The sequence below is a fragment of the Ascidiella aspersa genome, chromosome 2 (assembly GCF_963924565.1).
Source record: "Ascidiella aspersa chromosome 2, kaAscAspe10.2, whole genome shotgun sequence".
Lineage (NCBI taxonomy): Eukaryota > Metazoa > Chordata > Ascidiacea > Phlebobranchia > Ascidiidae > Ascidiella > Ascidiella aspersa.
The window spans coordinates 29462637-29478943 of NC_139448.1; the positions used below are offsets into that span (position 1 = coordinate 29462637).

The window sequence follows — 16307 nt, forward strand, 5'->3', positions numbered from 1 at the left end:
AGAAAATTTGCACATCAAGTTGTTACACATTTTTGACGATTTTCCGCTAGTAAGCAGTAAAGATCTAAAACCAAGTGACAACACTATTTTGACGTTACTGGTCTAAATGGTGTTCCAGTTTAATTTTTCATTTTCATTCACTTTTTGGGTCCGTTCCGAAGTGGTGTATCGACTGCGGTGCAGCTGCAACCAGACATACATCAACCAAACGCAACGCAACCTAAAGGCGAGTATAAAAGAACATCAGACATCACCTAAATCGGAAGTTTGTGCTCATTTGCTCGCCAATCCTACACATAAGGTTAATTTCAACAAACCGGAAATATTGGGTTCACGGAATGACAAATATCGTCTATTTTTGCTGAAGTCTTTGATGATCCAACATCACAAACCAGAACTTAATATCGATACAACCTCGATACCTTTATATATTTTTAATACCTAGCGGTACGCACTGACCCAAAGGCCTACATCGCCATTTTTCGTTGCTATGTTTTGTCCTTTTTTCCTTTCTTTTTATGTTTTATCGCTTTTATCTTCACTTGATTTTTACCCTGATGATGGCATGAGTTATTGCTGAAACGTCTGTTAATTACTAAATGCCGATTTTATCGAACATTATGGCTTTGATATTTTTATTGAAGTTACTGAAAAAAAACGTATATTGTGTTCCAACGTTCCGAAGTGTTGTATGACTTAGGTTATCAGTTTAATCAGTTTTACGACGCAATCCATTCGCTTGCTCTTTGAATTAACCTAATTTTCAAGCAAGGGAGCATAGTGCCGAAGGTTGCTTTGGCCGACACACGAGTTGTCCTGGTATTTCAGCACCAAAGAAACTGCCCACATTCAACCCTAAAAAATTGTTAATCTAAGTGCATTTAAATCACTCTTTCCTAAACGAGTGATTTCACGTAAAAGGCAAGATTTTTACTTATGTATTGTTTTTTTGAACAAGTGACATGTTTTTGACAAATTGCAGAATTGTCCTTTAATAATGCTAATTAGGCCTACTTGGTTTAAAATAAAGTATTCACCCTGAATTTTGTAGGCTATTTATTTCACTTTTAGTAGAACGGTTGTTTGTTATTTGTTTTTGTGGCTATGTTTATAAATGGCGTGTCTATATTTTGTCTTTTTGTGTGTGTGTTTTTATAAGCCTATATAACGTCTTTGCTCGAAATGATTTATCTTTAAGTGTATAGCCTATATAAAGTAAATGTTGGTACACACTCCTAAATAAGCATGGAAGCTTTGTCTTAGCTGACCTATTTCAATGTGCATAATATCTTTCTTTGGTTTGCAAATACTACACTTAAGGCTTTTGATCATAACGAAGAAGTTTTTTTGTTTTTAAATGTAATCGTACTTGCAAAAAATCGAAACAAATGTGAAATAAAAGGGCGCATTTCAAAGCGCCGGCGCTCAACGAAAAACTGCGATCGACCAATTTTATCGAAAAAGCTACGCCACGACCCCGGAAAAAGCGAGGCGTTTTTTTTCGCAAAAAGCCAGACCTTCGTCGCGAATAAAAAACAAAAATATAAGAAAGAATAAAAACGCCGTGTCACGCGACCCTGTTAGACAGGGCAGCCAAGCAAAGTGCGCAGAAATACAAAAAAAACGACATTATAATAATGATAATATTAATAATAATAACAACAACTTTCAAATAACCTTGAATAAAAAAGACGAAATTGAACAGGTAGAAAGAGCAAGTCTTGCTAATTTCATTTTGCATTTCATAAAAATTCATGATGCTCAGGAGAAACCTAAGTTTTACCCAACACTAAATAAATTTCGGTCTAAATCAAAACGGAGAGCGCAGGATCCCGTAAAAACAAAAACATCATCTATTTAAGGAAAACGTTGAAATGTGAAGCAAACGCGGCGTACCGGTCGTTGTGAAAAAATGTGGCAGTGATGAAAACAAAAACAAGGTCGTCTCGTTTATAGGTGAGACGCCAGTAAAGATTCGTGTCATGTGCGTGTAGAACAAAAAAAACACTACCGTTTTTGATAACAAAAGTAGCACAAACACACACGCCGTAACATGCAGTTTGAACTCATTCTGGTGATATATCTAATTCGTCGTTTACAAAGTGAACATAAAACAACAAGGTTGTTATTAAATACTTGCGGGAGCACGCGGTTCGAGGTAGTAGAAGTAGAGTTTGGTTTTCGCTCGCGTTATTTCTTTACAGCGGGCGGGGTGAGTGTACAGCGAAGATGCGCAAACGCGCCGACGGCGGCCGCGACAACTTTCCGCCACAGTGGACCGTCCCGTTCTGTCGCGTGTCGCGCGTCGCCCTTTCCACGTCGCGCGCGCGGCATCGACGGCCTCTTTCAAGCGCAGCGTCACACACAAGTGTTCGGGGTCTCACTTGCAACGGTGTACCTTGACCGTGTCTTCGCACATTTCGCAACGCACCGAACAGCACCACTGGAATCGGCAGTTGCACTTTCTCTTGACCTGCTTCACCTTGGTCTTGTAGCCACGACCGCAGCACATCAAGCCGCAGCCGTCATCACCGGTCGAGTCTGCGTTGCACAGGCGACCGCGCGTACCGCTTACGCCGGTCTTCTTGTTGCGGAGGCAGTAGTCGGGCGAAGACTCTAGGAAGATGAGGCTGCTGGCGCCGGCTTGCTCGGACTGCTTGCGCGGGATGATCTTGCCCCGACGCGTCACTCGCGACTCGACGGCGCGCTTGTACTTTTGCTTGAGGGTGTTGCCGATCTCGCGGAAAGAGGGGATCTGCATCCAGCAGGTGCGCACGCTGCACGAGCCCGAAACGCCGTGGCAGTTGCACTTGGGGCGACTCGAGTGGACGGCCACCTATGGAGAAGAAGGAAGAGTTTAGAACTTTGAAACGCGAGGTTTGGTTTAAAAAACAAGACTATTTAAAAGCTAAAAATATAGTTAGCTCCACCAGAGATATCGCTCTTCTGGTGTAAACGAAGTACAAACTGACGTTCGGCCGCAGATACCAGCTGGACCTCATCAGGGTTAATAGTTTATACTTCGTTTACACCAGAAGTGAATTTGCTCAGCTATTTAGGAAAGAGGTTAAACCGCCGTTACTCCTTGGAGCGTCTTAAGAAAATTAGGGCACGGTTGCGAATAATTAGGGTTTTTTCAAACGGTTTTCTGCTAGGAACAATACTCGATGCAATCGCTTGGGTTATGCACAGCGCCCGGAAGGGCCAGTCGCAAACAGAGGCCGCCATTGTTGTGGGAGTTTACACGATTTCAAAGCGGCCCGTTCGAGATGGCATCGCGGCGCTATTAGCCTGTGAAGATAAACCACCGGTCCCTTTGGCGTTCGCGATTCCTACACAGATCGAAAGGAGCCATTTGCGCCGCGAGACGGAGCGTCTATGTCGCGCGGGCTGTACATCATGTGCAAGAGCGTCGATCGCTATCGCAATTTCCCGATACTGGAATCTTATCATCGGCAACACGAGATTAGGCCGACACTGGATACGCGGTGTACAGGGCGGATTCGGCTACGTAATGCCCGCGAATAGCAGGAAAGTCGATTTCGGGCCGAATGCCAGGCGGTTTGGGTGAATGTCAAATCGTTTTGGGTTACGCTTTAACGCGGATCGGACAAAAAGGTCGCCAACAATTACGACCCTTGGGTTACTGTTAAACTGCGGCTTCGGGTGACCGAATGAGATTTTCTCCACCCTTTTCGGGTGACCGAAAGAGATTTTCTCCACGGCGTTTGCTGCAAGAAATCGATAAACGATTCGGGGAGCAGAGTTACGATAAATCGCCCTGGTCTCCACTTGAAACAAGTAGGAGATGATGAAAAAGCGATTGTCTATCGATTTTTGCCTTTCGCGGATTTAAGTCAGTTTTTGATTAAGCGATAGCTCGAAAATCTAAATCAACGAGGACATAAAAATCAATCGGTGAGGGCTTAAATTTCCGAATTTTCCGCGCAACATTCCCCAAATTGAAACGCCTGAACCCAACCTGGAAACGCTAAACTTTTAAGCTCATTGGAATGGTGAGTTTTCACCGACTGAAGAAGATAAAAAGTCGCCCTTATCTGTAAAGAGTTTTATCGCGACTTGGCGCGGGTGCTATTCGTACGATGAGAGAGCGCGTCGGACATTTAGGCTCATTCGCGATCCCGGGGCGATAGACCAGACTCCTTTCAAACAACGCCGCTAATTGTTTCCGCCGCGACCTATACACAGAGTTTTCCAAAATATCGCCTCGGTCCCACTCATCGGCGAGGCGATAGGCGAACCAGATAAAAGGCACAAGTCTCTTATTGCGATCGCTATCGGGCGTCGTCTTTTCCAGGGCCGCGGCGATTTGCAGATTAAAACACAGCCAAGAAATGACGTGATGTGCTAAAGCGGCGCGGCCTTTTCGCTTCGACGGAATATACGTTGTTTTAAGGGAGAAACGCGCGGCCCGAACTTGGCCCTCGAATCGGTTTGTTGTGAAAACGTAGCGGGCGCGTGTACTCAATGCCGCGATAGCAATGCTGCACGCGGGATAGGCTGAATATATTGAAAGCGCCATCGATCAAGGCGGCGGATTGGTGTGTATGGAGCACTAGAACAGTGACTTACCAGTCGACCGACTTCGTTGTTGTGCAGGTTCATCACTTTGCGAGATCGGTCCTTCTTCTTTCGTGGCGAAATGTCGCGCTCCTTGGCGTCAATAAACTCGCGCGCGAAGCCGTACGCGTACACTGTGTTGTCGCCGCAGCCGCCCCAGTTCTGTTGCGAAAAAAAATGTATGGTTGTAATGAAGGAAAATAGGATTTAGCTCATAGAAAAGTAATAAGTAAAACAAACCGCATTTTATCACATTATTTTAGTCTCGAAAAACGCAGCGTTTTAACAAAAAGAACCCGGTTTTTACTTAGATAAGAGTTACAAAGTTCGTGCTTTAACGAGGTTAACCGCCAGTCCATTCGCGAAGAAATATAGTTTTTATGAAATAAAAAAAATAGTATTTATAGATTACAAAAACATTAAGTATTTTATATCTTAATTTTCTTTCAGTCGCAAATAAGCCAGAGAGTTTTACAATGTGAAATGTCATTAAATGGCGGATTTTATTATTGCTGATTAAATTTCGACGGTTTAATCGGCGTAACGTTTTTAACATTAATTAACTCTTTTTCGGTTTGTCGGTCGTTTAGCGAAACGAAATTACGGCGAAATTGGCTCGAAATATGTTTTAATTAATCCGCCAAGGTAAAGAACGGTTTCTATTGCGCTAGGCGCTTTGACAGCTTCAAGTATTTCCTAAACCGCCGCCTCGAATAACTTTTCAGTGATTCGCATATAATCTATACGCGCGCCGGCCTAATGACACGGTTATGCATCCGGCGGCAAGGCCGAAAAGGCAGCGGAGCGTTCGCAGAAACTGGGTGGGCCGTATTTGGCCAACCGACACACAATTGCACAAGAGAATTAAGCTGGAAAAAACGTGCACTTACCCAGTCGGGAGCGAGTCCTTGCGGTCTTCCGGCTGTACTGCATCCGCATTCCTTTAGGGAGCCTTCTCTACAAGCCCTGGCAACGTTTGACACGACGCCAGCTGCCTGGACGGCGTACGCGAACGCCACCTCTTTGCTGTCTGTAGAGGTAAATAACACATAAGGTTACACACTCGATAAAAGGGAGTATTCGGCCAAGTATAGGAAACCGAGCCGTGAAAAACATTATCGCTATAGGGTAAGGGTATAATAGGCGAGGGACCGCGCAAAGGTTGCAAACTCAGCCACACGGATGCCAGTCAATTACCGGTCGCCGTAAAGACCACCGCACAGCGCAGCACACGGCAGGAAAGTCGCTTCTACAGAGCGTATATAGCTGCCGTAAGGTTGGCCTCGGAAGGTATACACACGACGCGACAGCTGCAGTGGAGGACGGGCAAATCTGCACCGGATACGGGTTAAGGACGAATGCTATATGTGACCCGTGCGCCGGCGAGATCTAAAGGAGTCGCAATCCGCTCGCCAGGCGACCACAGATTTTTCCACAGTGCTTTGCCGTGCTCTTGCGTGCGGGCACGCGGCAATGCCTACATTAGCGTGAACAGCTGAGGCCCCCGGATGGTCATTGGGATGTTTTGTGGCCTATTGGACTCGCGTGTGTGATGATGGGCTCGAGTAGACGCGCTTACAAACGCTGCTAATGGGCCGTGGCCAAGAGATAACCATAGCTACTATGGCGGTCTTTCTACTGAACTTAAACGGCCCAATGCTTGTGATAAGCGCGCGTTCGCTTTTGCGTGACTAGAACGATATAGTGTATGCACAATATCAAAACCTCGCGTAGCCCGCACACACAGCACCAACGTTGCCTTCCCTCCCTCAAACACACACAAAAATGCGATTAGTGCGTTGTAGTAGCGACGGAACGAAATTGGCCATTTCGAGCGCGCCTGTGAGAATATCGGAGCGGGGGCGTACAGTTGGGGCTTAAAATAAAACAACAAGTGCCCTCAAGCAGAGACAGAAAGCCGATGTTGTCAATCGTCAGTCGCCGAAAGTTTTAAAGCAACCCTGACCACCTTGGATAAATAGCCGCTGCTCCTAAGCGTTGAACGCAGGCGCAGCAAGCTGTTTGTTTTGGTTGGCGCGCGCAAGGGGTGGCGACGGTTTTTCCCACAGGCCCCAGCCGGCCCCCATGGGGTTAACGGCGCTTTTGCGGTGGGCAATTTGCGTATTTTCGTCGGGCTGCCACAAGAAAAGCGCCGAAACGCGATTTTTTTTACGATTCTACTTGCGCATGAAATTGAAGATCAACGTGCCACAATGCGAAGCAAACAAAACGCTCCGCGCGTCGTTTTGGCCGGGGTGACGCGGCGCCCAGTGAACCGGCGCCGGGACCCTGCGGGGGCCGCAAATTAAAATTGCTTGCTCGCCCGGCCACGACGCCCCCGGGTAAGGCGCATTTGGCGCACCTGACTCCAGGGGTAATCGCACCCGGCCGCTCCGGAATCTGTGCAAGTTAAAAGGCCCCGCTGCCGAAAATAGTCGCCTTAGAACAAAAAGCGGGGGCTGTTATGAAATTCGATACCCCGGTTCGAATCTCGCGCTGTTTCCTCGCCCTGGGGCAAGGGGGAAAGGGGAGAAGGGTGTCAGCTGCAACATGCAACAGGGTTGGGGTAACACAGGATAAGGGCTTGCGGCTTTGCGGTTCGTTTCCTTTTGTTTTGGGGCGCGCGACTTTCGCATGAAGCCCCGACATCAACAAAAAATCCACGTCTCTTTATAAAAGTATATAGGGGAAAGCGAAAGTGCGGAAATGTTGCGAAACAAAGACGGTTGAGCGGCTCCAAATAAACATGACGTAAGGCGAGAAAGCTGCCAAGTGCTGAAGGCGAGCGCAGAACATGGAAGTTTAAAGTTAACTTTACATATAAAACCGAATTATGCTATGTAAAACCGCACCTTTAAATTCCCTAAAAATTCCCTAGTACACCCGTCGCCCATCTGTCAAAATAATTTCTTTTTTCAAGTTTTGTTTTTATTGTTTCTTAAATACATAAAGCTGTCTCGTGACAGGTGAAACAACAACCTCATCCGGGAGCAGCAAGCAAGAACCGACTTGACTTTGACGTATCGACTTTCGTCAGTCAGCACCCCCTACTATAACCAAGCTCGGCCCCCGATATATAGCCCCACCCCTGATCGTGACATACCCCCAAAACCGTCGCAACACGAGATTGACAAGCGATAGGCGCAAGGACTAATGGACCAACCCTTTGGTAGGGGGCAACGAACTTCAAATCCCAAAAGACAACAGTGGTCGCGTATTTCTAGACCGCTCTTCTTTTTTACAAGTAACTCGTGACTGGCCAGCGCGTATGGTATACGTGATCGGGTTACCGCAGGCTGTTCTGTTTTGTCGACAGATACCATCATATGGGGGCGTCTAAAAGGGGCGAATATTCGGTTATTACTTGCAACAATCCCGGACAGGCTTCTGGCTAGCCGCGAGCCTCTTAACAGCGCTGGGTTTTCGGTCGACGCGCACGAGCTTGGGTTGACAAAATAGAGCGGCGATTATTAGAGCAGAAAGCGGCGTTTGCGCTTCTGTTTTAGTCGAATCAAGAGCCGCTGCCCATCGCATTTTTGCGCCTATTTTTGGGTCGCGCGGTTGTTTGAAGACGATTGCGTTCTTGACCTTGTCGATTTGGAGGCGAAGTGTTTTTGCCGATGCCCTAGCCGCGGGTCCAGATGGCACGCATTCGCAGCATTCACGCGGCGGGCCTACGGTTTCGCGTTTCAGCCTTGAAAATGTCAACGACTTGAGCTGGCGACCCTTGGACCCGAAAACTTGTTTGATTTAGACCCAATTAAAAATGGAGTTTCTTAAACCCTTCGCTAAATCTGTTTTGGGCACCTGAGTAGGTCTATAACGGAAGATGTTCTACCGCAGAAACTAATGGCTTCCCTTTTTTCTACCCACAGTTCGATCCACGTTTAAGAATTATAGGGTTTGGCTGCGCCGCCGCTTCTCCTTTAATGCTTTCTCCTATAATGCTTTCTCCCATATACATTACCTTTTAATGCGGCCCGCGATGTAATGCTATATTTCGGGTTACTATACTTTTACTCTAAACACGCGCGAAGTTGCTTGGGTATTGCATAATATTAACAAAAATACTGATAGCACGCTTCCTTCGGTGTAATTTTGGTAGTTAGTATAATATATTCTACTCCTATTCGACTTTTGTAAAGTAAATATGTTACATTAACGTTAGTATGCGGTCTGAGAAAAATAGTGTTGCGGCCCTTGTGCCATTACGTTGTATACAGGCCTGACCTAAAGTAAGGCTGTTGCAGCGGCTACTATTCACAATTCGGTATAAAGAGATAAAAAGTCGAATCTTCTCACCGATGCGGAGAATCTTTCCGAACATGTTGTTGGCGTCGGGCGTCGAACAGTTCCAGCGGTCGTTCCTGAACTGCCACTTGCATTCGTTGATGCCGTCGCGGGCTCCAATACGCACAAACTCCATGTGGCTGTCGTACTTCTGACAGAGGGCTCGCTGGTTGCGAGACAGGCCCTCGATGCCCGTGCACAGCTGTTCCGGGGCCGTTCCCAGCATCAGAGTCTGGGTGGCGATGGCCCTGTCGAACAAAAAGACTACTGTTAATACTTTAGACGGGGATTTTTGCCCGCCTGTGGGTTAAGTTATAGGAAACTTATAGAGACGGGTTCCAGGTCAATTGGCTGCGGTCTGATTATCAGGCAAAACATAGGAAGCAAGGTGGCGAGTTTACAAAGCCGCCTGTTTAACACACACGCCATATCGCCGGCTTTGTTTTGAATGGAAGCGTGTAGCGGTAAGGCAAATCAACTTGAAGGCCTGTGTGTCATCTACTGGGGTCTGCTGAGCTGAGCAGGATGTTGACCTGTTTTGAGTCGTACCGTGGGCCAAGTGAGAAACAGGACAAACTGTGCGAAAAGTCCCCGGTCGGTCGAGATTACGTGGCAATTAAAGCGACGAGGTTTGTTTTGTGTGGAAGTTGAGATTTTTCTGGTAATCTGCCAGCTACGACGCTAATTCGAACGAGCCAAAACACTGTGCCAAGGCCCTAATTCCGTCCTTGTTGCGCGTTTTTTATCGTCTGTTATGCTTCCTCGGATCACAGGACTTTCGATTCGCAAGCTGCCCTCCTGTTGCTTGGTATGCCGCGATAATGGTCAGTTTCGCTAAGGCAATTAGTCGCGCGGTTCGTACGTTTGTTAATACTATTTGATGGCAGCTATTTCAGGAATTTCGATTAAAAATAGGTCAATTTCGAAGGACATACAGTTTTGTGTGGGCAATTAGCTGCGCGCTTCGTACAGTTGTTACTACACTATACTGGATCGCGACTATTTTAAGAATTTCGGTTAAACATAGATCAAATTTGAAGAAACTCTACGGAAAGGGAATCCTATATAGCAAGACAGAAAAAACAACGGTCCTTTTCCTTAGAAAGATCGCGGTTGGAGGCGGTTTTGTGAGTAACTTTTCGCCTTCGGTGAACAATGGCCGCGAAAGTTACTAATTGCGAGACAAGGTCACAGACGCGTTCCCACGGCCTCGGTACGAAGCACCGCAAACTGCTAAAGCGGGCGCAAACAACTTTCGCTGTTGACGGTCACTTTCGCGCACGAAAAGGGGCCAGACGACCACCCCCCTCAACATTGTTACGTCACAACGGCCTTGGCGCGCCGCCGACGCGGTCACTTTCACAAAGCGGGCGTCTGGAGTTGGCCGAACAAAGTGCCAGTAGTTTTGAAATTGAAACAATGGGCGTCGCGCTCTCGCCTGCAATTTGTTGACGCTAGACGCGCGCGGGGACAAGTATGAGCGTGGAATTGATAAGAATGTCAACGCTCCAATGCTAATTGCACGGCTTGCCATCGGGGGGCGCGTAATTGTTAGCGAGGCGGCGTGAACACTTCCCAAACGGCCATTAGCGGCTTTTGTGAACGCCAATTTGAGCGCCTTTCAGCGCAAAAACAAAAACTGTAGCGAGTTGCAGCAGCAGGCTGCTGCTGCTGCTGATTTACGCGGTTACTGTGCGGACCTGGAGCTGGCATTCCAGCACAGGCGCGGGCAATACGAGATCAGAGGCGCCGAACCAATCGCTTTACGACCAAAGCTAGGCAAATATTAATATCGGCCGGATTTACGGGGCCCGGGATCGATTGGGCCGCCGGCTCTTCTGTGCACACAGGCGAGCGCGACGGGCCCTGTAAATCAACGCACGTGTGTCGGGCTCAACAAAGGCTCCTTTTGCTTAAGACTGAAGCTATGGAGGCGCGTGGGGTCCCGTTCTGGTAAAGGACCCGGTATCATGATTTTTCAATTTGAGCAATTTCACGTATGCGGGATTTTATAGGTGCAATCACATTTATTTTTTTAGGAAAACGTGCGCCCGCGAATTTCTGCTAACGATTTGGGCGACGCTTCAATTCGACCGCGAACTTTGCCAAAAAATAGCGGCATGCGATTACCCACGTAGGCAGGAATAATAAGGATAGAGTTTAAAGATAATTTTGACATTTTTATTAATTTCAGTCGAGGACAGGGGGGGGCGGTGTAAAGAAAACTACTAACAGGTTCCCAATCAACTCAACGGTTTGACCCTATTCGCGGTTCGTCGACGGAATTAAACCAACCGAAAAGCGACATCTTTCGTCGCGGCTATCGAGCGAAGCCTAGCGTTTCCACGATGCGCTCACCCAGCAGCAAAACCAAGGCTGGAATAGCAGACACAGTAAAACGGGCGAATATAGGGTTTGTCGTCTGGCGAGCAATTTGCAACGGAGACGAAATCGGTCGGGTCGCGCGGTGATCTCATTTCGGAACGGCGCGACAAAACTAGAGCAAATTTCGCGCCTTGATGCGAAGTGCAGCTTGCTCGAACGGCTTTTCGCGCCGCTGTCCGTCATTCGCTAATATCCATTAACAAGGCGTTAAGTGGATCGCCGAACTCAAATAGTCGCTGAACCCTGAGTTTGGTTTGGCTTGGCTTTGCGCGTCGACTAACAGCCCCAAACAGACTCGGCGAAAGCCCGCAGCTATTGGGGGACTTTACGCCCCATCGACAACGCAAATAATCTGGGCAGCGGCCGCAACTGCAAAGCGGATATTCTAGACTTTTAAAACGCGAAAACTATGGGCGACAAGCACTCGAAAAGCCTAGAAAATTAGCAGCTTTTGCTCTTGGCCCAAGGCCGGGCGCATTTCCGGAGATCCTCGTTCGAGTGCTGAAAGCGGAAAGCGGAAAAAATAAAGACAAACAACAAGCACACTCTCGACGTCGGCGCCGTGAGATATTTGCCAATTCTGTGTCAGCCGTTGGGTAAAGGCCACACCTGATGGAGAGTCTCTTTCACGACAACAGAAACAGAACTATGTTTATCGCGCTCGAAAGAGGTTTCGTTGTGCTGATTTAAACACCGTGTTGTGGCGGCCCTTAACTTGGCGCCTACGTGATTGCAAGGGCGCGGCTTTCAAAACGCTCAAGCCCCGAAATAAAGATATGTCGCATGCCGCCGGCCGGCAATCCTTATAAGCGGTTGGGGTTTCGCGTTTTAAGCTCGCGGAATGCCCAGCTTTTTTGCGCTGAAAGTGGGCGGAAAGGGAAACATCCTGTTCCGAGACAGTACCGCGGCCTCTTGACGCAGCAGTCGGGACGGCGTCGCCGCCTTGTTTAACGACACGTTTTACTGGGCTCCTGCGCGACTGGCCCTATACACGTAACACCACCGCGGCTGCTTTTGTGCCGCTTTCACTTTCTACATTAGGAATCGTTCGTGTTTTTTGTTCGCCGTAATTAAATTATAAGGATTGTTTGCGAGCCGAGTCACCCAAGAGGTTCGCAAATTACATTGGAACAATTCTATAGCCGTTGATGCGCGTCGTAAGCTTTAATTACGTCGATATCCCGCCTGTTTCTCGGATTAGCGCCCGGGTTGCTACTGTTTCGCTCGTTGTTCTCGTATCTGGGCCAACAAATAGCAGACAGCAGCAGCCCGGGCGTAAGATTCGGAACCGACGAAAACAATAAGTCGGCTAAATGGAATTTGATAGGTCGCGCGCGCTGAATGGAATCAATAGGCGCAGCAGACGAATAACGGATCTTGTTTAGTTTGGCGACGGATTTGGGGATTAAACTATCTTGCAAATTGTCGGGCTTGTATATATTCGATGACAGTAGTCGAGTAACTCTATGTCAGTGCGTCTAAAACTGGCTTTGGCTATACTTCCAACGCACAATACTGAACGGGAGGTTTCTGCAGAGCGGCCAAGAAAAACAAGTCGGACAGAGGCATTGCTCAGTTGCGAGCGCTGAAAAGGCGGCTTAGGCCCGAGCGGCCTTAACCCCCGGGTTCCGGGCCCCCGTAATCCCGCGGGGTCGCTTTGATGCGATCCGATGGCAAACCGACATGTTGCGACACGCCGCCACGACGACGATTGTTCGCCAATAACTTGGTCAAAATGAGATCTGCGAAGTTTCGTTTTCGCTTGAACGGGCGCTTACCAAATATGCGCTCGGTTTTGAAAGTTACCGTCAAAGGCGAATTAAGTAAACTTGCATTCGGGTATTTTGACCGCACGGTGTCGCATTTGCGCCGTTTTCGGGAAACTGCGAAAACTTATCGCCTCAGTTGACAAATTGTCTTGCGGCATTCCGCCTTATCCAAAGCTTAAATCTCATCCGCCTGCATACAAATGCCTCAGCGTTTTAGAACCGGTTTACCAGAAGCGCGCATTTCAAACAGCTCAGCAGCTGGGGTGCAAATAAAACGAAGCTATATGTAAACGTTCCTGTGCCCCCCCTGTCAACCCGCGGTGGTCCCTGGCATAAATCCTGTCGATTGTGACCGCGCATAACACGGCATTGTTCCGTCATATAGCGTGCCATTGTTCCCAATGCCAGAAACGAGAGTTATTGCGCATACGCCTCAAGTCGTATATACGACATGCGTTGCTGCCTGTTAAACAATCAGATTCACCTCAATCTGATTACCCGGGTTAGGAATGCGCTCGCGGTTTTCGGGCCAGTTGCCAGGATTGCCTTGCCTGCGCGCTGCGGCCTTCGGCAAATAATAATTACTCGAACTTACCACCAATGTGATTCGGCACGGGGAAGTAGGGTCGCCATCCAGCAGAATAAGATTGGAGCGATCACCGTCATTACGCGGGAAATGGAGGTCATTTTTCCCGTCGATTTGCTTTTTGTCGTTTGCTTGGTAAAATTCGATATTCTTGCGTGAAGGGGTTAAATCCGTCGATTTGGAAACTGCTGCTTGTTAAATGTGAGCTGTTCTTAATCCAATTCGGTGCAGAAGTGGTCGGTTAAAAAAGTGCAAATCGTATTTATCAAACGCTTAACTCTGCAACGAAAACATTCGTACGTTAAACGATTTGTACACAATATGGCCATCAACATCCAGGCAATATACGTGTACTAGTATAAAACTTTGCGGTGTTAAAACAGTAAAGCAAACTAAGGTAAAAACCTGAAACTGTCATATAATGAGCTTTTACTGTCACTAACCAGAAATATACGAAAACACGAAAAATAAACTATACCTAAACTTAAAAGGTTAAGCAAACCTAAAATTGCCTTCATTTTGAAGCCTTTGTAAACTTTGTCACAACAGAAAACATAACAACAACAACAACAAACAGTTTAGACAAAAGCGCGTGCTCCCTGCTCGCTTCCCAACTTTAAACTGACTGGTCCCGCTCGGTTCCTGAACAGCCAAGGCACCTCCAAGCTCTCTCGCGCATTTTTTCTCCCGCGGCCCTCACGGCACAACAACCTGGAGAGAGAGAGAGGCCAGAAAGAGAAAAAGAGCAAGGCGCACTCCCGCCGGGTGTGAAAAGGCGCAGATTGGAGGTGCGTGCCACGAAAACGGACACTATTGCGATTCCCACGGACGCACGCAGAGCGACTTTGGGGGCAGATAACGGGGCGCAATTAATCGCCAGCGCGCTGCAAGTTCAATATGTGCCGGTTGTCGCTCGGACCGAGCCTACAAACAAGTTTGCCCTTGCGCGCCCGCGAGATAGCTATAGGGAACAGCGCACGTGCTACGAAAAACCTCGCATAATTATTGGTAACTGTTCAAACACGCGAGCTATTATCCGCCGTATGATTGCCCTGATGACTTTCAATTGAGTCGCTTTGCACTGCGACGGCCCGGGCCTATGTGCGATTTCGCCTGTTCATATTTGCCTTTCCAGTCGGCAACGAACGATTCCTTTCAAGGCGCGGTCTGCTCGTGACTCAACTATAAGCTGAGAAGGACTGACAAGAGGTTCCGGCTGTTCGGCGAATCTCCCACCTGGACAGTCAGTTTGGGCGTTGCTGAAGCCATATATCTGGAGGCTAAAACCGACTGCACAAAAACGCCTTACCCCCGGCCTTTGAAGCTCGATTAAGCAGACAACACAAATCGCTAAGCTAAAAAAATGTTCTTAGAATTTATGGTAAACGAAAGCTGACACGGTTTTTAGCCGCTAAACTAAAAGTTGAAATACCTAACAAATTGCCGCTAAGCCAAAATTAGAACAGTCCTTTGAACTGCGGCTTCAGTAAAATCGAAAATGTCCTTTAGACTCTTCAGTTAAATAAAATTGTCACAGTTTTTATTTTCCCTTAAATCGAAAAGGTTCCTCTGTCATTCCAGACAAGCTAAATCGATAGAGTTCTTTAAATTCCCGAAACCTTATATCAAGAGTATCCTTTAAATTCCCGCAAAACTAAAACTCAACACAACTGCAAACTAAACTAGACGCTTTAGCTGCTGATTCGGCGCTCGTATTCCACCCCTAAAAAATCAGTGCGGCAACGACGACCATTTGAAGCGAAATGCTTAGCTCGGCAAACGGCCGCGGCACAAATAGGCGGCGAGCACGAGTCGAAAAAACGCCCGCGCGCCCAGTTGCGCTCGCGTCCCCGGGCGCAAGTGATTTACGATCTCGCAATGTCGTCACCGTAATAAAGGGCGACAAGTTTTTTTTTTCTCGCGACGCCGTCACCGGCCCATCTGTCCTCGACCGTAGCGACAGGCCAACTCTAAACAATAAACTTCGCGATGGCAACTGTCCTGGCTGCACAAAAACCGGCGGGGTACTGCGTTTCGCAGAGAGGGTGACATGCAAGGGGCGACAGACGCTTTTTTGCTTTCTAGGGGGTTCCATCCGCCGCGCCTTTGTCCCCAGCCACTTCCTCCTGTTGCAAGTCGCCTATTCCGCGTACAATGGACAGGCCGGTTGCTTCTGACAGCGGCGCGCGCTTCATGCAGTCCGCACGCGGCCATTAGCTCGCCTTTCACGGCCGGGAAACACTATAGTCGCTCGTGTATCGCGACACTGTATGGCGACGCGCGACATGCGACAATTACAAGTGGCCTGCAATAAACCTGGACGCTTTGAAGCCGTCCGATCGCTTTACGACCATAATTGTTATCATCCGGTTTCATGCAACAGCAGTTGCGCAGTCTGTTATAAGTATACTGGGAAAGAAATAGGCTCGGGCTCTTAAACTACAAGAGATCGATAATGAAACGACTTATGCGGTGAATCAAGATTTGAAACAATCTAGAAAATTTTCACGCGGTTAACTTACGATTTTGAGACATAGTTCCGCTTATAACCTTGTTTGGCATTGGCAACGTAGCTTGTTCTGTAAAAATACGATCAAGGTATTTTCCGAAACCGACTGTATTCCCCTGCATCGTAGCTACAAGTTAACGTAGAAACAGCTGCTGCTTTGCCTTGTAAATTGTCGACTTTTAATCCT

General features: G+C 47.7%; 1 protein-coding gene across 1 annotated transcript; it reads right to left on the reverse strand.

Annotated features, from left to right (window-relative positions):
• Positions 1-1355: 1355 nt before the first annotated feature.
• On the reverse strand, positions 1356-13985 carry LOC146164762 (protein Wnt-5-like). Its single transcript, XM_083381395.1, has 5 exons — positions 13621-13985; positions 8884-9119; positions 5472-5611; positions 4594-4743; positions 1356-2836 (listed from the first exon to the last, which is right to left on the reverse strand). Exons 1-5 carry the CDS (start codon positions 13710-13712, stop codon positions 2381-2383), a joined length of 1074 nt encoding a protein of 357 aa, XP_083237521.1. The 5' UTR covers positions 13713-13985; the 3' UTR covers positions 1356-2380.
• Between the last annotated feature and the right edge of the window lie 2322 nt (positions 13986-16307).